We start from the raw sequence: 27,864 nt of genomic DNA, 5'->3' as shown, positions 1-27,864 counted from the left end.
GCTTATCTTACAGAGAAAACACACTTCAGCAACCAGGATCCAGTGAAACTGCATTATAATCTCAGTGTTTTCCTTTCAGCGATTATCTGACAAACCAAAACTGTAATAGCCTTACTTAAAAAAAAAATAGGCACTAGACACAAAAAGCAACTCAAATTAGTTATGTTATTACCAATGAACAGATCCAGGACACTTGGAATTTGTCTCCCTCTGTAAGAGATCCATTTAGGCAGCTTCAATACACACTTAGATTTGCCTGACAGGCATTCCTAGGTCAAACATTACTTTTTTTTAAAGCCCCCCAAATTTCCTTTTACAAATCAATTACCATCACATTAAAAGGTGGTCAAATTGGACCAAAAATCATCAGACTAGAATTCTAATTCCTTATGACAGATCCAAAATTATTTTCACTAGGTTTGCATTGGTCACTGTGGAAATTTGCAATTCTGTCCAAAAAGAATACAATTAAAGATGCAATATCCACTTGCAAATGAAAATATATCATAGTTTCAGATCTCAAACACAACTAAGTGAAAAAAAAAATCTCCCTCCCTGAATGGAAAAAGCCAAGTTTTTTAAGAAAATACTTCAATGTTTGCTACTTCAACTAGAAAAAAAAATGCACTTGAGAAGCAGGGTTACTCTACATGGGAGTATTTAAGAATCCCATCTGAAAATACTGTTCTTCAGCTCAGTGCTCAGATACCAGCAGAGCTGTAAACCTTCCAGTGGCAAAGCCAACTACTTACTAATGAAGCAACAGCACTCAGGTTCTCTGATCTCTGCTTCAAGGAGCAGCTTTCAGGATATTGTGTTTTAGTACCAAATACCTGAGTGGTGCAAAACAGACTGATTTATTATAAATACCTCCTGACACTGTGTGTCACGGGCACAAAGGATGTGTTTTTGCAATTCTGTCTATATCAGCACACAACAGGCACTAGGAAATGATACTCCCTTCAATCCAAAAGTGATACATGCATACCCAGAGATTTGCTCTGGGCTACACTATTCTGCTACATTCTTAATTTTTAGGGATGACAAGAAGGAAATGTTGCTGTTTACAAGAAAGTACAAGGACACTTCGTATTCTGCAATTGATGGTTTCTTGGCACAGAACAGTTTTTTTCTTCAGAACACAAACCTACCAAAAGGTAGAGAAGAAGAAAAGTGCAGTTTTACTTGGTACCAGGTATCAAAACTGGTATCTATTTTAAACACCCTGTAAGTAGGATCACCTAGCAAAGTATCACAGAAAAAGCAGTACTTTGTATTTATACCTCCCCACCCAGAGCCTTCCACCCGTGATGGAGGAAAGACAGATATTTCACTGCAACAAGACTTAAGCCAACAGCCTTGGAATTTAACACATGGTGCCTGTCCAAAATCAGCCTAACAGCTCCCATGAGCAATGGAAGAGGGCTCTGCAGTAAGAAGGAAAGCAGCTCCAAACCATGCAGCACTCCTGAGCTGTCTCATTGTGTCTAGTGAACAGGACTAACCTCCTCAGAGATGTTTATTTTTGAATACTCATTTAAGCAAACTCACCCTGCCACAGCTGTTCATGTCTTAACACCTGAGCACGCACACCTGCCTGCCCAAGGGCACACTGAAGGGAGGACTGGGAGACTCAGATGATTAGCATCAAGATTTTTGGAGATGCACAGGCAGGAAGAGACCCTCAGAGAGGGAGAGGAAAGTCTTAATAACAGATGTGTAGAGCACAGACAAGGATCTGCAATAGCAGAGCAAAGGCAATGTGAAGAGGTGAGTACAGCTGGCTTCCTCAGACATGCAAGGCAGCCAAGCATGTAATTATTTACTTATATTTAGCCACCTCCACAAGGAGGGATGGAGGAGATGGCAGAAAAATGAGACAAGAGTGTCACTTTTTCTTAGAACCCTCCAAGTCTGATGCACAGCAAAGACCAACATAATTTTGGAAAGCTGCCTTCCAGCCCAGCAGATAGATCACAGAAACATTGCTACAACCACAGCATGGCTGCACAGACCTCCTGGCCCTCCCATGTCCTTGAGAAGCACTCAGTCAGCAGAGGGGTTGGAAGCCTTATGGCAACAGAATTAAACCTATAAAAATTAAGGTGGTGCTGCAGCCTACAGAAATGCAGTTCTATTACATCTACAACAAGCAAAATTAAAACGTTACAAAAAGAATTCCATTGAGTATTTTGCCTATTTACTTAATGTTCTTCCTTCCTGCAGGTGCATTTGTTCCTGAAGTCTGTGTGTCCAATATTACTAGTCCATGGAAAATATGTTAGCTGAATGAATCCTAATCTGCTTCATCCTGGAAATCTTGCTGTAACAATGACTATACTCTGTTTATCTCCACACCCACCATTCACTCTCAGTATCATGCCCTCTCATTCACTTGACCTAAACATGTAACTCAAAGGAGAAACATAGGTGAACTCAGGAACATATGGTAATATGCTGAACTTAATCTAATTCCTGTTACCTAATTGCCTAAGTCATTTATTTTTTCCAGTACTTAAGAAGTTATTTAGGGGTCAAGATAACTTACTAGGGAAGAACAGTGTAAGGAACTTTCCCATCATTAACTTCCATTGCAAGGCTTCTGCTTTACAACAGAAGGATAACTGGAGCTTTTTCAGCCCATAGCATTTAATCAATGCAACCATAAAGCCCAATTTGTTCAATACCAGTAGAACACTTCTCCTCAGTTGCTACACTGTTTATTCTGCTAGAAATGTATGCAGTCATTTAAGAAAAGTTATAGCAACAACCAGAAGAGCTACATCCAGAGAGCCATAAACATGAACTTAGGATAAGCTAATACAGAGCTGTCTCGAGCAGCTGAAACTGCTCCAGCTTCTCTGCTGGCTTTCCAGGCTTCAGCAGAGTGAAACTGATCCGATTTTTGACAGTTCCACCTCAAGGATTTCTATTAAAAGCCATGTAACTGAGAAGATTTCCTGGTGAGCTTTCGCTCTGCTGTGGCCTAGAAATTTTAAGAGCTATGCAGTGGAGATGATCCATCTCCAGAAGGCTGCAGGCTAGGAAAGAACAGTGAAGCTCCTTAAAAGCACTCAGAGTGAACAGGAGCCTCTGCAGAGGAGGGAGAAGAACACTTGTTCCTTCCAGCAGCCAGTGAGGTTGGTGGACTCCAAATATGCCAGACTTCATGGCTGCTAAACTGAAAGGGTGAGCCTGAGCAGAGCAGAGCTTCAGCACGTAATCCAGATTTTTGTCACCATAATTTCATCTACCAGACCTGGCCAAGGATAGGAACAGTAACTCTCTGAACTCTGCCTGGGCCAATAGGAGACATTGGTAACTGCAGGACCCCAGGTGCCAGAAGAAGCCACAAAAGGCAAGTGGGCACTTTGTCAGGGTTAAAAGGAGAGAGAGAGGACACAAAAGCATGAGAGGGGACATGGAAGTGCATGAGAAGTGCAGAAGTGCAAAACAGAGACTAAACTCTGCATTATAAATATGTTTTTCTATTTTGCTAGAAAGATCCAAAAACCCTTCTAAGCACTGACCCTAGAACATCATCTGGAGAAAAGAAAGGCTTGATACCATTATTACACAACCATACAGTGAACTTACCAAGCACCACCATTTCAGTTAAGTCAAGCAATACTGAAATACTCAAAATACAGCCTGCAGTCAGCAGCAGTGTGGACACCAAGCAATTTTAGGTTATCATTTCTGATCTTATCAGGACTGACAGTCACATTTGACTTGATACAGATTGACCTCTCCACCTGGTGAATGCTGGACAGGGAGACATGAGCAAATTCTGCAGCAGCTTCCAAATTCTGTTGACCCTACCCATTATCCATTGGTTACTCAGTTCATGTGAGCCCACTCTGCCTGTAAATGAGCTATTTCTGTTCAAGCTTCATTACGTCAAGGCAATGAGCAAGCTTCAGACATTCACATATCCAAGCTCTGATTTGCAGTAGGGTAGGTGGAAGTGGAAATCCTGAACAAACACAACTCTCTGATTGCTGCCAGGGCAGCCAGTCCACCAGCTTGATGACTTCCACCCCCGTGGGAAGCAGGATATTTTGTGTATCTGGTGGAGTAAGATCTCCCGTGAGAAGAGCTGAAAAAAGCTGAGCAAACGAGTTTGACAAGGATAGCTCCTGGCATAGTGACACTGCTTTACAAACTTTTATTTGAATATCATTTTGCTAAAGAAGGGCTGAGGCACTTTTATGAGAACAGCTGCCATTCTCATGAGTGCAAGTAGCTGCTACTGGTCAATTTCTGATGTTTCTTTATCAGAGAAATCTGATTCCAATATTTAACAAGAGACAGCTCACATTTGTAGGAAACTCAAATGACTCACAGTCTGTGTAGGGATACAGTATCATAAACTATTCTGTACAGAACATTTTGCACTTTTCCCAGGTTGGGAGATACAGAGTTTCCATTTTTTATTACATATTGAAATGGAATATAAAGAAAATCCTTTTACTGCAGTGAAAAGTTGCAGAAGTAATATATTCTAGGTCAGCAGTAAGTGATAAAAGTTACGTGACCTCCTTTGCAGTGGTCAATGTGAATGAGGATTAAGAATTACAGACCTGGCAAAGGTCATTTTGACTGGTGAATGAGTTCTGTGGACAGTAGTAACACAGGGTAAGCTGAGGTCTCAGGGTACAACACAGAGGACTTACATGTCAGTACCAAGGACTACAGGGAATTAATTTTTTTCTGTGTACACACTGGTGATTCAGAGTACTGCCAGGATACTATTGCCTTGTTCCCTTGCCACATTTCAGTAGGGAACAGAAATCCCAAAGAGGGATTGATTTGAAGGACACTACTAAGGAAGCTGAGAAACTTTATTCCGGTTGCTCATTCTTACTGTCTTTTTAAGGAAAAAAAAGCAAAAAGTTTGTTCAGCATATAGATATCTACACTTTGGAAATACATCTGAAAATGCAAGAGAAAAAGATATTTTCAACTTTGCAAGACCAAATACCAACATTAACATTGAGACAATTTAACTGTGGAACAGGACAGTATTGGTCTTTGTGTAGAACCAGGTGCTGGAGAGGAGGAATGGCTGTCACTTCCTCAACTAAGACTTTTTGAAGATGATCTTTAACCCCAACTCTTTGCAAGAAAAGTCCAGATAAGCAGAGCAAACTCATTTGACCAGGACATCATCTGGCAGAGTGAAACCAATTATGAATTTCTATTTAAATATCCTTGAGCAAAGCAAGACTGACTCATTTTATGAGCACAAGAAAGTACATGGGCTGAGAATTAGGCTGCATGCAATGGTCTCTTCACTTCCATGGACTTCCCTCTTGCTTATCCCATCCCTTCTGGGGACTCAGGAATAGAAAGGCAGGAAGCACAGCTCTCGTAACAGCAGCACTTAGTGAAGACAGATTCAACATCTGAGTCTAAGGCTGCAGACTTGTGCATAATAACAATTTCTACCAGCTTGCCCTAAGCCCCACAGAGGCACAGGAAATCCAAGGTACAATGACTTCGGGGAAATTCAGTCCCTCAAATCTAGGCCATAATCAGTGTACACAATGTTTCATGCTTCAGAGCTTCTGACAGCGAGGGCCAACCCCAAAATTCTTTGCCCCAGCGTGTAACTGGAGATGGAGAGGGTGACTGTGCTCTGAAGAGGAACAGAGCCGTGAGAAGGGATGGGACACAGGCCAAGGAAGAAAAGACATCAAAACAGTCTGCGCTCCCAGAGTGCTCTTATTCGAATGACACGTCTACTTTTATTCTTCATGGTTCATTCTGACCATGGGCATCAGAACAAATGAGCCAGCAGAGATATTGTGCAATCCTACTCCTACATCAGGAAGGACAAAAGACATCTTGCAATTGAGAGCAGAAAACTGCAGGGCTTGTGTTCGTGAACAAAGATTTGAGCACAGTGTCAACCTGGCTCTGGGGTTTTTGCCCAGAAAAAGTAAAATGTCCCTTTGATTCCATTACAATAGTTATGAAAATTTTTCACCTCCAGAAATCTTGTGGTTTTTTATTTAGTTTGAATTTTGGGTAGGTCTTATATATATGGATCTTTTTATAAATATACACATACACACACATGTATGTAAGCAAATACATACCATAAGCGCACATGAGAACATGACAGACTGCCTCTTGATTTTGTTTCATTAATATATTATCTTTGATAGAATCTTTGGCCAGTTTGAAACCTTCCAAAAACTCTTCCAAAAAAGGAAGAAAGCCCATCACAAGTGTTCATTTAAGACTTGTGCTGGCCACAAAAAATTCCTCCTGCTCCCTTCTGTGCATAAGGCAATGCAATGGGACTGTGTGATAAGCCCTGCAAAGCAATGCTCTCAGGGAAAGCAAGCAAAGCACTGGGTTTGGTGGGCCAGGAAGAAATCCCCCTGCGAATCCCAGCTTCCATCCTGCCTTACTGCAGTAGGTGTTTCCAGCAGAAGGGCTGTAACAGGAAAGAAAAGGCTCACATGCAGGAAGTTCAGCAGCAGCAGCAGCCAAGCAGCTCTCCCAGGAGAGGCCCAAGGGCACCTGCACCCACCACAGCCCAACCCTGCAGTGCTCTCCACCTCCAACACCAGCATCACCTTCCAGTGCATGGCCTTAGCAAGTCCAACTGATTTTACCCTCTGAGGTTCAGTTCCACCTTGAAAAAGTGTATGTTTAGTGCTTTTAAAAAAGCATTTTGAGCCACACCTGTGAAGGCTGAATTTGCCAGGATTGTTTTCTTTTTTTCATGACAGTTATCAGTGATGCTAGAATAACTATAGCTGTTTTCCAGGCAAGACTGAAAATCTGGATAAGTGATGATATGAGAAATTGTATGAAGGACAGGAAACAAGCCAAAGCAATCATCAACTACTCAAAAACACCTTCAGAAAAATCAGCATCGTAAACTTTATATGTATAAAAATGGGATGGTATTAAAAAGCAGAGAAAGAAGAAAGTAGGGAAAACTCCATATGGGTTATATGGCCAAAAAAGCTGAAGCAAATATTAAAAGAAGTGATAGCAAAACACAAACTCAGCAGAAATCTAACTGGCACATCCACACCAGCCACAAAGCTTGTTAAGGATCAACATGGAAAGACCTTGAAAACAAAAGAAAACAGTTGGCTTAGGCAACAGCAGTGGAAAAGTTGGATTTCAACTGTGCAGACAATAAGCTGATCTCAGATTTGTCCCACAAATATTCTCCAAAGACAAAATCAAATGGCAAAACTCTCTCAGATGGCACAGATTTTGAGAGATTACTTGAGAGCTTCCAACACAGGTCACTCTAGAGCATCTCGAGGAACCATGATGCACCAAAAAAAAAAACTCTCATCAACTCTTTAAACTAAAGAACAGTCACACAACTAAAGTAAAATACTGGCTCAAGTCTATATTTATTTTAGATGCTGGTATCAAGCTAGAATGTACTTCTACAATGTTTAATTTGGCACTGCTATCAGAAGCAACAAAGATGCAACAGACACAACATGTGACTCAGGAGAATTGTTGAGTCAAAGCTGCCCAGTGGTGTGCAGCTGCAATAGACTGCAAAACAGCTGGTGTTAAATACCACCTGTGTACAACATCCACAGACAAGATGAGTAACTCCCAAATCAACTTGTATCCTGGAAAGGAACGGAACAAGACATGAGTTGCTTCACATGCCTTGGCAGGAACTCAACAGTGGAGATACCCAGAAGGAAACAGCATCACAAACTGGTAAGGTGGCAGGTCCATTCATGAGGTGAAACCAATGCTTTGTCATAAAAACTACAACACTTCCATTCAAATATTATTTCCTGTTTTATTAACAGATGGGTGTGAAAAATGGAAGCCTACCAATAGTACAGGCAGGGGTCTGTGCATCTTCAAATATCTCAGGAAAACACAAGGTATTAAATGGGACAGCTTTATAACTACCACCAAGATTTGTCAGAGTCCAACAACCTACTTTGTTCTGAGTTACTGCCACCTCTTCTGGACAGCTGGGGCAAGCAAAAGGAACACACCAGAATATCTACCCTGGCAAGCCTTTCATGGCACATTAAATGTGCCAATTGTGAGAATCCTTTCAACACACAGCTCTTCAGGAAGGGATTTATTACTAGAAAGGACATGCAAAGCGCTGCATAAGCATTAGTTTTGGGACAGGGGAGCCTATTTTATTTTGCCCTAAGCAACACTTGATGGCTTGGATGGAATTCAGATTCAGAATAAAATAGGTTTGCCTTCAAAACAGATCGCATAATTGGCTTTAGGTTTTAGTGCAATTTTCTTTTTAAACAGACCAAATCTTTAAGTTGCTCATAACTCAACTGTTTGAAAACAGCAACAAACTTAACTGCCCCCAAGGAAATATATTCTTATCCCCAAACTGAGACACAGAGATTGGCCAGCCAAGCTGCAAGGAAGGAAACCGCTACAGCAGCATCTTGAATTGAACAGCTACCAGCAGTCCCCAGACAGCCCCGAGAATTGCAAATTTAAAGGTGTGACTTCTGTTTCGCAGATTTACTTTGCATCAATCAAAGCTACATAAACCCCAGCCATTAATATCCATTCAAAACCATGAAGACATTTTCGCAAAAAGGGATAGAAGTGATAAGGCATTAAGCTTTTATGCCTGTATTTTATATCTTGCAGCAAAGTGAGGCAACCAAGTAACACTTCAACGGTTTGCTCAAATAAAGGCCTAAAATCAGCAACTTGATCTACTCACCCTTTTCACCAGTATCCAGGGAAAATTTCTTAATGTCATCAGTCAACATATCCTGCAAGTGGTCTTGTCCATGCTCTGCATCATTATCATCAAATTGAGCTTCTATAATGACATCCAGACTTTGAGCATCGCCTTTCGCTGTCTCTTGTGGAACGCAAGTCCCCAGCATGTCCTCGGGGACGTCTGATTCATGTGTGACTTCTGTTTCTTTGTCACTACCATCTGGCTTTATTACCTGAAGGAACAGGGGATTAAAAAAACAGAGGCAAGCTAAATCACTGGACTGAAGAAAGAAAACATTATCTTTCCTTTTTCATTTGCATCCCCAAGGAGCTGACAATGAATTGTGGGTGGCTGGTGGCGCACTGCAATTGCTGTGTAATTAGCCACAGATATTGCACAATCAAAAGAGGTACCTCAGTAGGATAAAGACTGGAACGGCAGAGCTTTTGCAATACCTCAACTGTGACAATAATGTATCCAAAGTGTATCTAGAGCATAACCATACAGTTCCTGCCAAGCCTGTAATCAGCTCAGCAGAAGTTAGGAGTAAACACAGGCAGGGAGGAGGATACACTACAATTTAATAGGTTGCTTAGACCATTGTTCACCAAGATACACTCATCATCCTGGGATGTCCCAAAACTTAAGCAGTTCCAGTGAATGCTGGGATCATGTCAAAGCTCCTCCACACAATTAGGAACAGACTGAAAAAGCAGAGATTAGAGAACATGGTGCCCTGTGACCTGTGGAAGAACTGGACTGTGGCAGCTTGGTAATGCACCAAGCTTTACATTTATTTTAGGCTGTGTGTTTATTGTTAAAGGCACTCAGTTATTACCATTACTTATACAAATTTCCAAATCAAATTACTGAAGAAGAGCCCAGCTACCAGTGAAGCAGACACCAGGCCTTGACGGCATCCCTCACTGCATGTGACAGGGGCAGAAACTGTTCCAGCTCAGAACATAATGACCAAAGTGGTTGATACCTTGGACACACAAGGCTTTACCAGCATCCTTCATGCAACCAACAGCGAGCTGCAAACACCTCCACAGCTGGAGAACCTAGATCCAGGTTTCAGTTTCCAAAATATTTATGTTTCACTCAAGCTATGGTACTTCAGAGTGAGATGAAAATCAGTACAGAATAAGAAATAACCTGCTAAATATTAAAATCACAAAGATACTGGATAACTCCATAACAGTGCCCTCCTGGTGACTGAGCTCCCCTCCAGCTGGTGCTGGTGTTTGCCAGGCAGATCATTCCCCAAAGCTCCTCCAAGGTCCCCAGTCCTCAGCATCAAACCCAGTACATGACAGCAGCAACTCATGCCACCAGCAAGGCAAGTGAAGGGCCCTTTAAATGCAATAAAACAAGAGAAACAACTTTTTGGTAACACACTTTATATGATCTATATATTTGCTAGAAATAAGCATAAATAACTTCAACAGGTGCTACCTGAAGGCAACTGTTCCAAGTAAGAAAACAGAAGTCAAAAAAACTCCACAGATTATTCTTTAGTAACTAAAAAGCAAATAAATCAAAATCAGACCTGTACAGGGAATACTTTTACAGCTTTACATACAAAGAGCTAAAGTCATGCTTTCAAGCAGTATCCATTTCTTTGTAAGCTTTTCACAATACATAACAGAAATAAAATCAATTTTAAAATGTGGCTGAATTCAAGTCTTTAAAAATAAAAAACTCAAATGACATTGCTTTGAACTCTTGTTACCTTTTGTGACTCTTCTTTCCATCTTTATTTTCAGTTTTTAACATGTATATAACTTGTTACCATAGCAGATTTTGACTCAAACATTAAATTGTGACAAAAAAAGGGGAAAAGTTTGGCAGAAGGTGGGAAAATGGCTGATTATTAAAGCTGGCTACATTTGGTACATAAAATACTGACACACAATGGTCTGGGCAAGAACAGTCTATTAGATTAGAGAGCTGACAAGGCTCCACACGCTATGACTCTGCCAGTGTACCTATCCAAAAAGAAAACCAGTGTCAACAGTAATGTTTGGACCCTACCATGGTCAGATGTGGATCTCTTCAGCTCTTAAATTTCAATTGCACCAGATGTGTGCAAGTGTGCAACTGCAGCAGGAGTTCATTTCCTTCAACCCCTTCAAGTTTTGCCTGCATATTTTTCTCTCCCAGTCTCTCTTTGGAGAGTGTGAGATCTGCTTTGGGTCCTAAATTAGTATGTTTTCTATATGTAAAGCAGCAAATAACATCAAACAGATCTTAGGAAAGGAAACAGTTCTCTAAAATGTGGCACTGGAGGGGCTACGCTTGAAGAGTTTATGTGGTTATTAAAGAAAGCAGCAGATACAGATTTCATTTTAAATGCTCTATGCTAAAATCGCTGTGCTTCCCCCAAGCTAGAGGACACACGCTGCTGCCACCAGCAGCACCATGATACCCCAGCTGTGACTGCCTAAATCCCCAGTCACACATTTCCTTATGGATTTTCAAAAGGATTTTTCAGTAAAGTTTTCCAGAGTCCACAAAACCATAACCTCCACACACAGTAGATCAGCAAAATGTCCAGATGCTGGCAAGCCTGGGTGATAGGATTTGTTTTCTTTTTATGGCCAAGATAGATCATTAAGGCTGACCTCATACATAACAGAGCAGAGAACTTCACCCAAAATTTCTCATAGCGCACCAAAAATTTAGAGAAGCTGTACATCAGAAAACTGGAAAACTGCATAAGACTCTACAAAATCAGGATATCAGTGGATACAATTACTCCTTTAAGATGATCAGAGCTGTTGGCCAGCATGAGCTCATCACACAAATTGCAAAGAGCAGGATCCTTTTGTCTAAGAGCAGCAGAAAATCCAACCATGACATATTAAGCATTTCTTACAAGTGGCATCTCAGACTCAAGAATCTGATGATATTGCATTCTCCTGTTTCCTTTAACATTATTGCAGCTTATCCATGGCATAATGCACACAGCTAGAACAGGTCAGTTCTGACCAGAGACACAGAGTAAAGCAAATACACAATTGGCTCAGTCTATCCTGTGGTCATATGTGCAGCACAGAGTCCCATTCCCTGGCAATGCAGCTGACCCTGCATGGACATGGAAAAATGGGATTCCCCCTTGTTACATATGCATGATATGTATGACATACAAACATCATTAAAGACCCTTAAAGGACCTTAACTTCCTGATCTGTGAAGGAAAATGTCAACCTTAGTTGTTATTTTTACAGGCTCTTCAACAATAATTAAAAACAAGTTTTAATAAACATTTTGATGAAAGCCAATTGTTTGTTTGAATGCCTGATCCTGAAGACAGTGTCCAAGTATGTTTTCTTCCAGCTTAAAACAAACATCACTGAACAAGCGTCAAGTAGAAACTTGATGCCCCACTGGTGACTGGTTTAGATTGTAAAGCCATAGCTGACAGAACATAAGATATTTGAATCAAAGTCCCATTTCAACCATAAGTATAATAAAAACCAGCTAGTGGGCAAAACCACCCTGGCATGGACCTGTACAATCTGGACAGCAGAGCACCCAGCCCAGTCTTGAAGTAGCAATTGAATGACCAATTGTCCTTACTCAGGAGGAATTTGTTCCAACAGAAAACTGAACTGGGAATCTGTGCATCTGAAAGCATAGGAGTTACCTCCTGTGCTACAGAAGAAAAGGCCTCTTCTGCCAGAACCAATCTCATCTCTGTCCTGTCAGATCCCAGCTTTTCACAGACTTCCCAACTAAACCTCTACACAAAGACAAAGCCCAGGCCTGGTTACTCTCAGATCAGGTACAGAGTTTTTGCTGCTGCCTTCTCAATGTCTGTAAACTGAAACAGCTGAACATGACCAGTCATTTTCAATAATCTTTGAGCTATTAACCCCAGGTTCTTTCCAATAAATGTACCAAGCCCCCAAAGTGTTTAAGCCTGACACTAATAAGTTTGAATTTTGTTCTTATTCACCTCTGGTCCTTACAAGCAATCCATGAATCCTCATAGATCTGAAGAAATTACATGACTGCTGGACTAGGCACAGCTGGATGAATGCACCTTGCATGGCTAAAAACTGCTAAAAACTTTCCATGTAGGGTCACTGCTTTCAATGGAATCTTGTGCAAAGAGACCTCCTTTGCTGAAAGCACCTGGCAGGTAAGGAAGCAAAATTATCTTCACTACAGCCAGTTTGGACACAGATTCAATAAAAATCAAATTCTTCATCTCACTCAAAAAGCTGGTACTAAAAAGAGTATTTCCAGAAGGACACTGAGGCAGAATGGAGATTGTATTTCTACATAAATCAGTCAAAACCCTGTAAAGTGACTTCTAATGAGTACTCAAACTCAGAATGTGTAACTTGCCCAAAAGATTTTAGAAGTGACAAGCTATTAATGGTAACTCTCTTCACTACGGCAGACAGACAAAGAGGCTCCTCATGCTTGTACAGAAAGGTGCAGTCAATTCATCAGCAAGTGGGAGCTGAAGAAGGTTCACAGCACACAAAGAACTCACATTGGACAAGGGAGGACTGAATAGGGGAACAGTTAGAAGAGAAATAAGGTGTCTGCCCAAGTCCACCTTGGCTTGCAAACCAAGGTAAAATGCCTTTCTTCTGAAAAATACTTTGATAAAACACAAGTTCTTCTTTACTCAGATGAAGTCAGTATGCTCAATACTGGGTAGGGAGACAAAGTTTAGGTCAGAGCTGCTGATCCTCTCTGCAGCTCAGCCTTAGTTAAGCACCAAGTCTCAGAACCAGGTTAAAAGCAGTTATTTCAAAAGGAGGACAGCTGAAAACAGGGGCTTTGGACCAAATTACCATCCCCTCATTAAAAGGGCCGTTGCTACCACAACACTGATACAAACACCACATTTCATACCAGGGCTGTGAACACCTGCATCTATTCCTCTCCCAGCTTCTGCCATATGAAACAGGCTCCACTTAAAAGCTGGTTCCCTAATGTTCCCTCACGAGGAGTGGGAACAGAACCTGGCTAACACAAGGATGCTGTCACAGCTCCTACACAGATACAGAGCCAAGCTACCATAAATACTGTGAGGAAGAGCTTTGATTTTCTGAAAAGAATAACCAAACAAAGGCTGCCTCACTCTAGCTCCTTCTTGGACAAAGAAAGGATGGCACAAGAAAAGAAACACCTGTCCCAAGCACCCTTCCTTCTTTTCATAATCCCACATACACCAAATAGTACTGGGAAGACAACAACTCAGTAAAAGTGACTAGTCTCAGTAGGAGCAATTATGGCATTACTTTTAAAATAACAATAATGTTATGCTGAGGAGGTTTGTTGAGATTTGAGATTGGATTTTTTTCATTACAATCATTTAATTCTAAATCACTGGAAACACTTGCTAACAGCCCCCAGGATAGCTATTTTATATTAACAGCACATTATAGTTTACATTTCAGGCATCACATTGGATGCAATAATCATACAAACATCCATATTAAAATCTCTCCCTCTTGCATAGGAAAAGACTACTTGTTCCTCCTCGATGGACTCTGTTGTTCCCAGATGTCACACACAGTTTTGTCACAGCAGTCACTACAACACCATCCTGCTTGACGATTCAAAGGGTAAATGACCTGAGTACACAAAGGCTTCTTGGAAACAGTGACTTTTCAGAATCTGCTCTGACTTGTACCCACTGCAGCAGATGAGAAGTGGGAAGGAAACAAATGAAATCTAAGGCTTGTGTTTTGAAAACAAAATATTGAGACAGATCTTCAGTATGGCCATCAAACCTGTTGAGACCCCAAAGCCATCCTGCCTGCCCTTCCCAGAATCTTGCAACTCCTCTGCTCAGACTAACCTGCAAAGTGAGTTTTTACTGTAGTGTTAATTCAAATAAACAAACTGAACATCCACATTTAGTCCAACCTGAGCAGACAGCCCTACATGCAGGCTTGTCAGGCAGCTGCATGAAAAACAGAATTAACTGTAGAAAAAACCCTCATACCTCAAAACAGCCACCTCAACTCACTACTTCTTTCTGCTTCTACCAATAAACCTCATTAAACCTCATTCCTGAGCTGTTCACTCATCTCTCTGTGCTTCAGGCTGTACCAAAGCAATCCAGGTTACAGCGAGTTCCCTCCAAGTCCATCTGAAATCCTTCCCCAACAATCTTGCACAAATAACCAGAAAAACAAGTGGAAAAGCATCAACAAGGAAAATTCTCAAGACTGACCTTTCTGAATCCTAAAGCCAAAACAAGAACTGTCTCCTCACCATGTATTTCCACTCCCTATCTGGTCTCTGACCTGTCATTTGCCTCTGAAAGCTCCCCATTCCCATTCCCTGGCCCTTATCCCACACCTACACTCTGCCTCCACACATGTTTATCTACACCTCATTATCACTGACCAGGAGACAGCTACCTCTGCCCCTGTCTCTCCTCAAGTCTACTCCTGCCTTCACCCCCTTCCTGCCACTTCCCCGTGGTCTCCCTGGACCCATCTCTCCCAAGTCTGGCTCTTGCCCCGGGATCAGGACCGTGTTGCCTCAGGTCCATTTCATCTGGTTCTCCTAACAGATAAACAGCTCCATCAGTACACTCCTGCCTTTTGTACTCTCTAACAACTGCTGAGGAGCAGGAAAAAGCTGTCAGAAACAGCTGTCCCTGCTCACCACAGGTACCCCACATTTCATGGATCAACCACTGCTGAGGGTAGCAGTGTCAGCGGTATCAGACAATGTCCTTGATTCCCTTGCAGGGAACACTCTGCCACGTCCTTTGTAGGCAAGCCAGCCCTGTTGTTGCTACCAAAGAGTTGTGTATTTCTATAGCCAGATCAACAAACTTGTTCCACACTTTCCACTCCTGCTGCCACCCCCGGGATTTGATTTGGTGCAAAAAAAAACAGCCTCTATTTTCAGAATACCTCCCTATATTGCACTGACCTTCCCACACACATTTCCCAAGGCACAGAAGTCCCTGGAGCAGAAGTGATCCAGCAAACACCTCTTCTCCCAGCTTCCCAGCCCACATGCTATTCTGTACAGCAAGATGTCACACTGACAAATCCTTAGCCATAGCCCATCTCTCAAGTGAGAAAAGTTTGACCCCAGAGAAGCACAGAAAGTTCACTTCAGCACCCAGCCTTTAACAACACCCAGGAATCAACCTCTTCCTGCACACTCACAAAATTCAAAGAAGAACAAACAGCTTCTTCATCTCCTACCAGCAAATTATTTTCATAAAAGAGGCCCTTAAAACTGGCAGCGTCCCTGCTGGACCCCAGTGAAATGTTCCTTGTACCTCGGGTCTTTGTAATGCCTGCTCCTCACAAGACCTCCCACTTTGGTGCATCTCATGAGCTGAGTGTTGCACTCCAGGCCACAGCGAACTGGAAACAAGAGTGCAACGCACAGGGCCCAGCTCTGAGGCTGCCAGAACATATTGGTTTGAAACATCACAGAAAATATTCAGCTCCATATTTTCAACAGTAGCCAGGAAGAAAATGCATGGAACAGTTTTGAGAACTGTTTTTCAAAAGTCATTTAAATCAAATTATGCCCCATCCACACCGGCAAGCAAAACCCTCTCTACTAACTGGAACTGCTTTTCTTTTCTTGTGTGTGTGTTCTTTTCTTTTCGGTTTAACTTTATTTTTTTTTTTCAAAAACTGTCTCCAAGCCATCTTTTTTCTGGTAATGTGCACAGGCACTGCAACACTACAAGAATGGGTGCCAGGACAAAACCTATGATGCACAGACCCTAGAATAAATCACTCAAGAGGGGGGAATTAGAAGAAGAGAGTAACATAAGGCTACATCTTCAAAAGTACAATTCTCTGAAATCCCTGCATTGTCAGCAAATTACTGCAAAAAGATACCCAGTTTTCATCTGATGTAAAGAAGCAGACAGGCTTTTGGATCATTTGCAACTTCAAGACAATACCATGAATCAATACATATTTTAAAAGATGCAATAATTACACAGAGCTTGCATGTAATCAGAAAAGAATCTACTTGTGCTGAGCGTGTATAATTTGAAAGCTGCAATGCCAAGCAAATCCACACCGTTGGCTTGCACAAACCAAAGTATTATCCATTACTGCCTTTTTTTAAAAAACAATACAAGCATGTATGAAAAACATATTTCCTGGAAACAATGATACTCTTTGAAGAGTTTTTCAAGATTTCACAAACCAAACAAGCCTGTACCCGCACGTGCCCGTAAGAAGAAAGCGGGTTGACAATGCAAACTAATCAAAAAGTACTGGAAGGGCTATCCAAGATATTTGCATACCTATACTTCCCAAGGCTTGGAAGTTTTCTTCAGAACTGCATAAAAATTATTTCCCATGTGTCTAAAAAAAAAATCTCCTACTGATCAACACTTTAACTCACCAAGGCAGGAAACAAATCAAGCAAAGATCTACATGTTGGGGCTGACACCCTCAGCCCCTCACTTGCAGCTTTTGTTCCTTTTCATTGGGCTCTTAAGTGCCAGCTCCCAAGGGTCTCAGCCCCAGGCATGTTGGGACACACTTTCAAAGCCCAGAATGGGACACCTGGGACAAAGCACATACTGTTCAGGAAATCCACAAGGGCCAAGAAAAGCAATAGAAATTTCCACAGTTAGCTTGCATTACTGGTTGCCAGTAAGCCTCTTATTATGAAAACCCATAATTGGAAACTGTCATATTATAGAACAATTTATGGAAGTTTTAGGACTATGTATGCCCCAATGGGAACTTCCTTTGACTGGTGTGTTCCATCAGCCCAGGTCTGCTTATTTATTCACACAGTGGGATAAGAGCACCAGGAACCTAAACACGTCATCTCTGAAGCGTCACTGAGACTCCCACTCTCAGAAGTGCTTCAAATAGTTCATTTCTTAGCCTTTCCAGTCATCCATCTTCAGGCTGCATTCAGTCAACTGCTGGACTGTCCTGTCTTTATTTCTTTTCATCTTCTACAGGAACATTCCTGCACTTGTTTTGTGTTCCACTGCTCCTCTGAAAATATGGAAGGCGAAACACAGCTGCTCTGGGCTGAGTACATCCCACTATGCCCATCTCAACCCCATCAAAAGGGCTTGCCAAAATCAGTTCCTACTCCTATGGTCTCTACCTTGTCATACCAGGGAAACTGGCATCTACATTAATTTCTAAATCAGATTTGAAATGCATTAAAATATGGCTCCAGCCAAGAACAACAGCCTCCCCACTGCCAGCATGATACTGTTAAAGTCACCCACACAAAACCACCCAGTGTAAAATAGTCACAGTTTGGTGTGAAGGTAAGGAGATCTGGTAACAAGTGATGGAGACACATTCCAGGAAACTTGTGGCACAGAAGACTGTAAATCCACTTTAACACTGTATTTTCCATGCAGGAGCCAGCAGGTACCATCTGACAGAATGGTTCTAACCATGAGCAGCTCCATCCTCTAGAAACGGGCTGAGCCATAACTCCGCCTGTGTCCTGCCATGCTGTTCTGCTGCCACTTCCAGTCATGCACGCCAAGACCTCGATGAATCCAGCACCTTCCCCATCACCCCAGGACAGGCTGGAAAAGATTTGTGCTCAGGGGAAGCTGTGGCAGAGCAGGGGCAGCCAGGCTGAAGAGGACCACCCACAGATGAAAGGAACTGGAGGAGATAATCCCTGCAAGCACAGTAAGTGAAGGAAAAGAAAAACAGATGATTCACTGAGGATTGAAAGAGAACAGCTTCCTCAAATGCTGAGACCTTTCTGTGTCCCTTTAAAGTTGTTTCTGAAGAGAAGACAAGCTGTGAGGTTAATGTACTGTTTCACTTGACTTGGTATCAGCAAATTCTGTCCCTGGACAGAATCTCACTGCAACACAGAGCACTAAGGGACTGTGGAAGAGAAGAGAGAGATGACAGCAGCACAGTTTTGCTCCAAGATTCCTGCAAATACAGGAAATACAGGCTGGGTTATCAAACTGGGAAGCTTCACCTGTGAGCTAAAACTGCTACAAGTCCATTCATTTGGGCAAGGAATCTTTGAATGCCAGTTAGAACGTGCAGGTGGGACTGATTTCATATTAAATCACTATTACTGGCAGGAAATCCCAAGCTTCCATATCCATCTTAGACTTTCAACAAGTTCCTTACAAAGTACATAAGGAAAGTAATTCTGTTCAAGGAAAATAATCCTGCTCTCAGCTGCCCATGAATTTGGAAACTCACTCAAGCCAAGTTGCCCAGTTTGCAGCACTTGACACTGTGCTAGGCAGACCTGCACATGATGTCCTGAAGATGTCACACCTGAATTTCACACAGCTGGTAAGGCAAAGTCCAAGTGTGAAAAGAAAGCTGAAAATAGCAAAACATGCACATGTGGTAAGGCAACAAACACAAATGTCTAAACAATTTTCATATATTAAGTATTTTAGGTCACTCTGCTCCATAGGTACTAAAGAACAACAGGCCAAAAAAAAAAAAAAAAAAACCACATTAGGCAGTTGGAGGAGGCAGGTGTTACAGGAAATGTGAGGGTGCATTTCTCCACTCAGAAAATGGGGATGATATTTGGTTTACATGCACATGTGAGGATTAATGTTTTCAAACACTTCAAAGCATAACTTCACTCATGAGGCCTTATCAGAGACAATAACACATCAGTGAGGTTTCTACAAACACAAGAAGGCTTTCCCTCTTCTTCTCACCCAGAGACCAAGGCTTAATCACAGATCCTGATCAGGGTTTAAGAACCCCAGATTTCACAGCAGGACTCACATAATTAAAGACCTGCATTAGTTTATTTACAGCTGCTGCTTGAAGTCAAAACAGAATAGAAAGAAATGTCACAGTTCTAAAAACAAAACACCAATTATATTTTATGTTGGAATAAAAAAAATATTCTTATTTCCACACACGAAGCTAACAATCTTATCACTAAACAGAGCAATTATTGAATTCCTACTTTAAGATGACCTGAGACATCATTCAGTTGTATCACACCTAGAAATAAGAATAGCAAAACAGAAGCAAAATCATGAATGACTCCACACTTATAACCATAGCACAGCTATCTCTTCATAATCTTCAGGCACTTACTAATAAGAATTTTTGACAGTTTGGTTATCGATGTCTTTCCAAAATTAGTTCATACGTTAGACAAAACATTTCAAACCAAAATTTTAGAACCAAATTATCTGGTTCCAAAATGTTTAGACAATTGTCTGTTACAATAACAAAATCCCTTGAAGTTTTCATTAAAATTTATTCACTGAACTTGCCTCCAGCAGCAAAACTAGCTCACCAAGGTGTTCTCCAGAACCTTTCTGTGTGATTTTTTCTTATTATGTAGCTTCATCAATAACACACAATAGCAATGGTACCAAAAAAACTGATCTCTTTTTAAAAGTGAGCACAAAACCTGCTCACAACAGAAGAATCACAACAGAAGACATTCTAGAAGGAAAGGCACAAGAGCACCATCATTGGTCTGTCTCCAGGGAATTGGTATGTCTGCCTATTCCTGCTGGAAGGCATAGGTTGCACACACCCCTGCCTCTGATAAAATGCACCCTTCCCAGGGTTATTTGTTTTTCAGTTGTGCTCAGCTGCCTCAGTCAGAACCAGGCACACACCATGCTGAGTGCTGCACCAAACCATACAATACATTATAGATGATCAACAGAACTTTTAGGAAGCTTCTGTTAAAGACAAAGCACATTAACAGAGGAGAATAGAGGAGCACAAGGTGACACAAAGATTGCATCTGAAGGGAGCCCATCTTAGTGGAAGTTAAAGCTAACTAGGACCTCAAGGCACAGTAAAGATGAGTGATGCTCAACATTTTGCTGAGAACTTATTTTGCTGCAGTGTTTCTTCTCCTTCCAGTGAAAAGAATCAGTATCACCAGGTGTCCTCCTGAAATAGGGCAGGGAATGACTGCTGGCATTTGCGTCACCAGGATCTGCTCACATTACTCGGTGATGAATCTCATTAACCAGCAGCACCTCAAGCAAAGAGTCTACAGCTCAGTTTGTTTGCATTTACCTTTAGCAACATGGCACACTTCATTAAATTTTGAAGCAGTGTTTATTAGAAGAGTAAAATGCATCAGCATCCACCACCAGGCTTCTCAGCTTATTTTCATGACGTCAATAGTCGGGTTTATTTAATCCAGTGAAAATATACATTGATTGAACATGGTCTCGGAGCATCTTCTGCAGCACTGAAAAATGGACTCAATAGGAATGGCATATTTTTATTGCTTTCCCTCAGAAATAGATTTGCCATCACCATAAAAAAGCCTTTCCCAGTGGTGGGAAGGGCTGGCCACTACAGAGTTCCCTGCTTCTTGACGCCAGGTACCTTCTGGTCTGTTTTTCCTGCCCGGCAATGAATGCTGTTCTGTCAAAAGCTTTTCCACAGAATGAATCAAAAGTTACACTCAATTGTTATAACTCAATTTAAAATGTAATGCAGGACATGGGACTAACACTGGGGGTTTCTGTTGTGCTACTTCCTTACAAGCTGAGTTTTGTTAACAAGAGATTTCAGGGTATACTTCACCTGTGTAATCTCAACTTACAAAGCAGTTCAGGTTTTCCTTCCCTCGCTCAAAATTCATTAAAAAGTCTTACTTGAGCTGAGATGTTGTACACAAGTTCTCTGCCAAGAACAAATTTTTACAGCTTGGTTTTAAGCTCCTTTTAAAAAAACCCAGAAATTTATAATGGAAACACTGACAGTGCCCATAATCACAAGTACAGAAACTTTATTGCAATAGGTAGTTTGCATTCCATCCAAAAAGAAAAGTTGGTCTCTCAATCAAATTCCACATGCATTTTGTAACAATGGCCAATTATGAGATCAGTAAAAACAGGTGCAAATAAAAAATACTGGGGGTTTAACCAGTGACTATGGCAGCATAAAGCCATCACCTTGGTCATTAAACTCTGATTGTGCAAGACGCTTTTTTTTTTTTAGAAAGTCTTGAATTACTTTATAACTCATTTCTCCTGGGCAAACTCTTCTCCTAGTGATCATCAAAGGCTAACTTGGCAAACCTTTGAATCATGCTTCCAAGTCCTAACAGCCTGGCCATTCCCAGATATTAGTAATATAGGATTTATATTCAGTTTTGTCAATTATGCCTCTTGGTTCAACCTGATGAAGCCCACCACTACACATGTGCAGCTCAGTCACACAACAGCCAGATATTCCCACTGACAGACTCTACCCTACAACTTATCCTGAGTGCCTCAGGAGACCTTCTGTGTGCCAGTAGGAAATGGATGGCTGTACACTGCAGCAAACTGCATCTCACAGGCGATGCAAAAGCAGTGATGAGCTTCCTACATGCCCAGAAGAGTTTGTTGTACTTCAAACAGAAAGCATAAGGATTCACCATTAGCAATACATTCCTCTCAATATTCTGAACACACTTCCAAGTCTCTTAAACATGCAGCAAAGACTGAGACACAAAATGCAGAAATACAAGAAAAATTATGCACTTGGTTACATTAAAAAGGTACAAAGCCAAGGTGCTAATGGGCCACGTGGGGAAGCAGAACAGCAACAAGTGTTAAGCCCATTCAACACGCTTGCAAAATAAATCTGAGAATCACAAAATTCAGAAACACGGCTCAAAAACATGTGACTGTGAACTAGCCTTGACACCTGCTTATGTCATTAATAAAATATTTAATATATGAAAAACAGTGGGTTTTCAAAAGTGCCTTAACCAGCGCCGAAATGCGTTAGTCATCCAAGAAGAACTCTCACTTGAGCACTGGAAATTACAGAACAAGGAAATCAAACCTTCACAAGGAAGCCAGCTCAAATGCTAAATCTGGACTGTGCTTACCTGCAAACATTCATTACCAACAATGACAGATTGCTAATCCTTTTAACCAGAAGGGAAAAGACTATCCCTCCCCTGCAATACATTGTGTACAATTATTGGATCTGAGACAGGCAGCTACACTGGGCTTTCAGTACCTTCATTAAACAAGCCCAGGAAATTCAAAGCTGCTTCATACAGATCAAATGAACTCAAAGCAATCTTCACTTCTTCAGTCTTTCCCTCTGGGTAAAAGTAAGTATGGGATGACATTTAATAATTTTCCTTACCTAGAAGTTGTTATTTGAATAATACTTGGAAGTTAAACTGCAATACAGTAAATGTGTTAATGATAAATTGTTTAAGCAATTTGACAAAAGGAAAAAAGCACCCAGCAAAAAAGTCAGACTGTTCCAAGAAATTAGGAAAGGAAATTTATGTTCATTACAGCTATTTAAATATAAATTAAATAAGCTGATTCCATAACAACTTCTCCCATGTAACTTAAAAGGTCTTCAAAAGTATATTCTTGAAACTCCACAAGTGACAGCACTAAATCTCAGTTTCACTTCATCTCAGGGAAGTTTGGAAAGCAGCCTCTGGAAACAGTACTGCTGCTCTGCAACTCACCAATGAGTTTATGTTTATCTTGTTAAGAAAGAAAAAATTAGCCCTTTCATATACACATACTTTTAAGATAATAGGATTTTCTTCACAGCTTCAAGTTAGGCACTGAAGTACTTTGTTATGATTAGTTTTATCACATTGAATCCAAATGCTTTGGATTATTAACCAACTCTTCTGACAGGTCTCCAATAATGAAACACACCATACAGCTTACACTGACTCACCATTCATCTTAGCTGATAAAACAGGAAAGGAAGATGGCCAAAATCTCAGAGCCTGCCCAGGCAGTCCACAGCTTTAGGAACCCCCTTTCATTTGCTTTCTCACCAGCAAAAGCAGTTTATTTGTTGGCTTTAACATGTCAAACTTCACACTTGCCTGCTCCCATTCCACCCATCGATGGCAGGTGCCACATCTAAGACTATCAGTACCCAAAGCACCTACATTGTCTTAAGAGCTAAGGACATGTGAAAAGCAAGTTAATGCCCTCTCAAGTAAAACATTAGGTCCACCACTTCCTTGTTGCTAAAAACCTCCTTAAATTCCCTTGTTTCGAAATACCTGTTGACCCTTGAAGCTAATTTGCTGGTTAACCATGTACCCTGCCACAACTGTGCCATAACACCATCAGGAAAACACTTCACACAAGTTTGTCCTCAAGCTGCTGAGGATCCAAACTGAAATCCCACTGCTCCATTTGGGACCCAAGTTACCACTTCCACCCCCACAGTTTGGCCATGCTGGGCCCTGGCACTGAGGGATGGAGGTTGTGCAGAGACAAAATAAGTGAAGGAAGTCACAGAGGGATGGAGATTGGCAATGTGAAGGTTGAAACATGCACTCCCACCTCAGTCTACCCATCATCACCCACAGACTGTGGAATAAAGCACTTCATAAACCCCTACTGCGATTCCACAGCACTGGGTGAAATCCAATGACACGAGGAAGTTGCATGTAAGCCATTGCGAGCAACTGCATTTCTTGTGCTTGAGCAACTCTAACAAGCTGGGGAATACTTGCCCCATCCCTGCAACACCCCCCTCCAGACACCAGCTTTTACAGTCCCTGATCCAAAACAAATTCAGAGGGACACAAGGTACACAAAATCATCCGGTGATAAGCATTTGTTCACAGCGAAACAATTGAGCGGAAGGATTTGTCTCGTTAAACACACAAAAGGTTATCGAGGGCCCACCAGTTCACACCACCTCTTCCAGCTCCAGGGAGGGACAGGATCCCACCCCACAACAATCACCTGTGCTGCCAGCCATCAGCAGACACGGCCAGGCACCTCCACCAAAGGCATCCTTCCCCTAAGGATTCACACATTCAAACCCTCCCAGAGACGCTTCTCCAGAACAAAGGCTATTGGCAAACTTCACACCAAGTGCATGATCAAACCTGCTTCCTTGTAAAATGTTAACAGCACTCCACCAAAATAAAACTAAGCAAGTTCTCAGTTCTTAACTAATAATTTTCCTTCTAATTTGACCACACTGTAAAGTTGCCTTTAAAACCTCCCACAAGTTATTTCACTGCACCTTGCAAAGTCCTTGGAGTATAATTAAAATCTTCTACCCAAGCTCTGGGTTTGAATGGGTTTCATAATTTCTTAACAGAATATTACTTGATTTGCCTAACACAATCCATACAGCCCCAATTTATCAAACCTTTACTCTAGGCTTCTTAAAAATAAAGCAAATGCTTCATAAACTGGATGAAAACCAGTTTCACTTCTCACACTATTCAACTGTGTGCCTCTTTTTTTCTTCTCTCATCATGGCTTTATGAGCTGCTCCCCCCAAATTACACTGCAAATGACACTGAAGAAAGTTACGGATCTGTAATTGAAAGATGCAACTCAGACATTTAACAGCTTCAAAACTACCAAGAGTATTCAACAATGAGCCAGGATCCATCAGCCCTAGAAGCACTGAGACCTGACCTAAAGAAAAACAGAAAGCTGCTATGGTGCTTTAGAGGTTAAGGTAAATTAATACATAGAACAGTCTCACTATAGAAACTTTCTCACCTGTATATTTGCAACAAGTCATATAAAATATATGGATATTGCAACTGAGGTACTGTGAAACAAGTATGCTGCAATCCTCCCAGTACAAAAAGCAGTCTTTGTTTAATGGTAAAACACTGGATTTTTAGTACTGCAAGTTAGTACAGCATTCGAGCTCAAAAACTTGCAAGCTTCAGTTCATCTAATTATGCATTGTTTAGGAATTTAAACCACTATTGTTTTCTTGGAGCAGTCACAAATTGCCACACAAACACCAGTGTACTCTTGACCTCCACAGGGAGTGGCTCATTCCCATCTGATATGCCAACAAACTGCTCAGGATGAAGTTTCCCCATCACTGGCCTAACACGCTCATCTCTCATATCAACACTGTCACGTGCATTTGTGAGATTTACTACATCCTAAAGGTATCCACCTCTAATGAACATTAACTTTTCCAAAGTAACCCCCAAAAGTTTAAATATCTCCTAAAGACTATGACTATTTCCTTCTCTTCTCTTCCTCCCATAGCCAAGTGCAAGTACATGTGTTAAAATTCCACCCTGCAGTCACCAGCTGCAATCTCGTAAGTAAGAGAAAATTCTTCAGGTAAGTCCCTCAACAGGTACAACAGGATGAAATGAAACATTTCAACACACAGCATTTTACTTTAATTTGAGAAAAATCACAGAGTAGACTTATCAAACTTTGTCCATAAAACACTGACTTCAAAACAAACCTCTGAGCTCAGTTTTCTGCCCCAAACAAGCTTTACTGTAGGCCTGCACTTACCTCTCTAATCTTGTAACACAAAAGGTTGACTAACCTCAGCTTTAACTATAGTGTTAACACAAGCATAAATATCCTGCAATGTGTAATGCAGTAAGGCATGATTTAAACATTCTTCAGCAAAAATTTAAAAAATCATTTCTGTCTATATTAGTTTTGAATTATGAATGATGCATGAACAGCTCACTCATTTATTTTGTATTTATTTCTGCACAGCGAGAATATCAGAGCAACTGTGCTTGGAAAAAATCTGACAATTTTGGGGTAGAACTTTTTTCACAGCCATGGATGATAAACAATTAATGCTTGGGAGAGTGTATTTTTATTGTGAAGAAAATGTTATGTATTCCCAGTAAAGAAATAAAGCAACTTCCCCGGCATATCTTAGGGAAGAGCAGCGATTTTGCTAACATATTACTTTTCATTTCAGAGCTGAGGGGACACAACATAGACAGGACAATACTTACCCCAATGCTGTTCTGACTAACTCTGAAAAAAAGACCTGAAAAAATTTAAGAGGTGGCAGCAACTAATAAAGAAACACCTATGGCAAATTTTAAATATAATGTTGATTTTTTTTTCATAATTTGTTTTTTAGTCATGTAACCCTATAATGCACAGTACATCCAGCTGTACATTCAGCTGGAAAAACATTTTACACTAGAAATAGTCAACAGAGTTGACCATAGAGCATTTCCTGGGGTGTCTTCCTAGGACATAGGAACCATGCTACACCTTCCTCCCATCTGCAAAGGGAAAGAGGTTTTTTCTTTAATAGAGTCAAGGACACAGAGCTGCTCATTAGAGGCAAGTACTTCCTCTCATCCTGGTCCCTCTCCTCACCCAAGCGACATGGACCAACCTGTGCAACCAGCTACTTCAGTGCAAGAATTAAAGACGGAGGCACAGTGCAGGGCATGGCACTGGGGCCAGGAGGAGGGGCAGGACGGAGCACACCCAGCCTGCCGAGAAGCAGAGGTGTTGAGGCAAGTCATGAAGACAAAAGGATCCGGATGTCAAGCATCCGAAGGAAGAGTATTTGACAAATATTTAGTGCTTTCTAAAGTAATCAATCCTAAGCTGGTGAAACCACAGTGTTTAATCAGAGGCTGATGTGCCAGTGTTGGGAGCTGTATTTCCTAATACCTCAAAGCCCTGCACAAAGAGTTATGTCTATTTTGCTGTCTGTCATTTTGTACAACGCCCTTCCCTCAAGCACTGGTCCTCAGAACGCATTAGACATTGTTAGAGGAGATTAATTTAACTGCAGATTATTTTTTGATTATTTTTCCTTTCTTTCACAAAGCACTTAACAGAAATCAGTGCTTGGGAACTGGAGCTGTGAAGCACAGGCTATCCGTTTATTTGTGATCATAGCAACTAATAACTCAAAGAGGAGCCTCGGGCCCCAGGACCATTCCCACGTCCCTGAAGCTGGCTGCTGCAATGATGTGCCACTCATCCCCAAAAAAATAGTGTTGTTAAAGTGCTTGAGTGACTTTGCAGGTCCAGAGGGCAGACAGCTGGATAACTGACCACTGGATAATGCTGACTCCTTCAATGGCAAAAAGACAATGGCGGGAAAAATAAAAAATCAATTCTGACATGTGGTAGTGGTTTTTTGTAAGCAAAAAGTTTGTCCAAGGTCTCAATCAGCTCATAGGAAATTCCTGTGTAGCTGGAGACACTGCCCTGACAAGGCCAGCCTTCCCCTCCCAGTTCTTCCTTTACTTGACAGCCACAGCTGCCACCACACCTAGTCTTTGGACTCCGTTATATCTCAGCACTGATAGGAGTCACCCCATGGGAAAGTAGGATAGTGGGACTGATGTCAGGTACTATGAAGAGCATTTTCCTTTTCTGCTTCAAAAATTTTGAACCTTACAGGAGCCACCCGCTCCTATGCTATTTTTTGAGTTCCTAC

General features: G+C 41.4%; 1 protein-coding gene across 2 annotated transcripts in view; it reads right to left on the bottom strand.

Annotated features, from left to right (window-relative positions):
- DIS3L2 (DIS3 like 3'-5' exoribonuclease 2) overlaps positions 1-27,864 on the bottom strand; it is a 180,633-nt gene that overhangs the window by 113,843 nt on the left and 38,926 nt on the right. For both annotated transcript variants that reach the window (XM_054282520.1, XM_054282521.1), the window contains one exon: positions 8,717-8,951. In XM_054282520.1, coding sequence (XP_054138495.1) covers positions 8,717-8,951 — 235 coding nt within the window. The remainder of the gene's footprint in view (positions 1-8,716; positions 8,952-27,864) is intronic.

The sequence above is a fragment of the Melozone crissalis genome, unplaced genomic scaffold (genome assembly GCF_028551555.1).
Source record: "Melozone crissalis strain CALT ecotype California unplaced genomic scaffold, PUWL_Pcris_2 ptg000034l_1, whole genome shotgun sequence".
NCBI lineage: Eukaryota > Metazoa > Chordata > Aves > Passeriformes > Passerellidae > Melozone > Melozone crissalis.
Note: the sequence above shows the minus strand (reverse complement) of the source record. Positions and strands in the feature narration are given on the sequence as shown.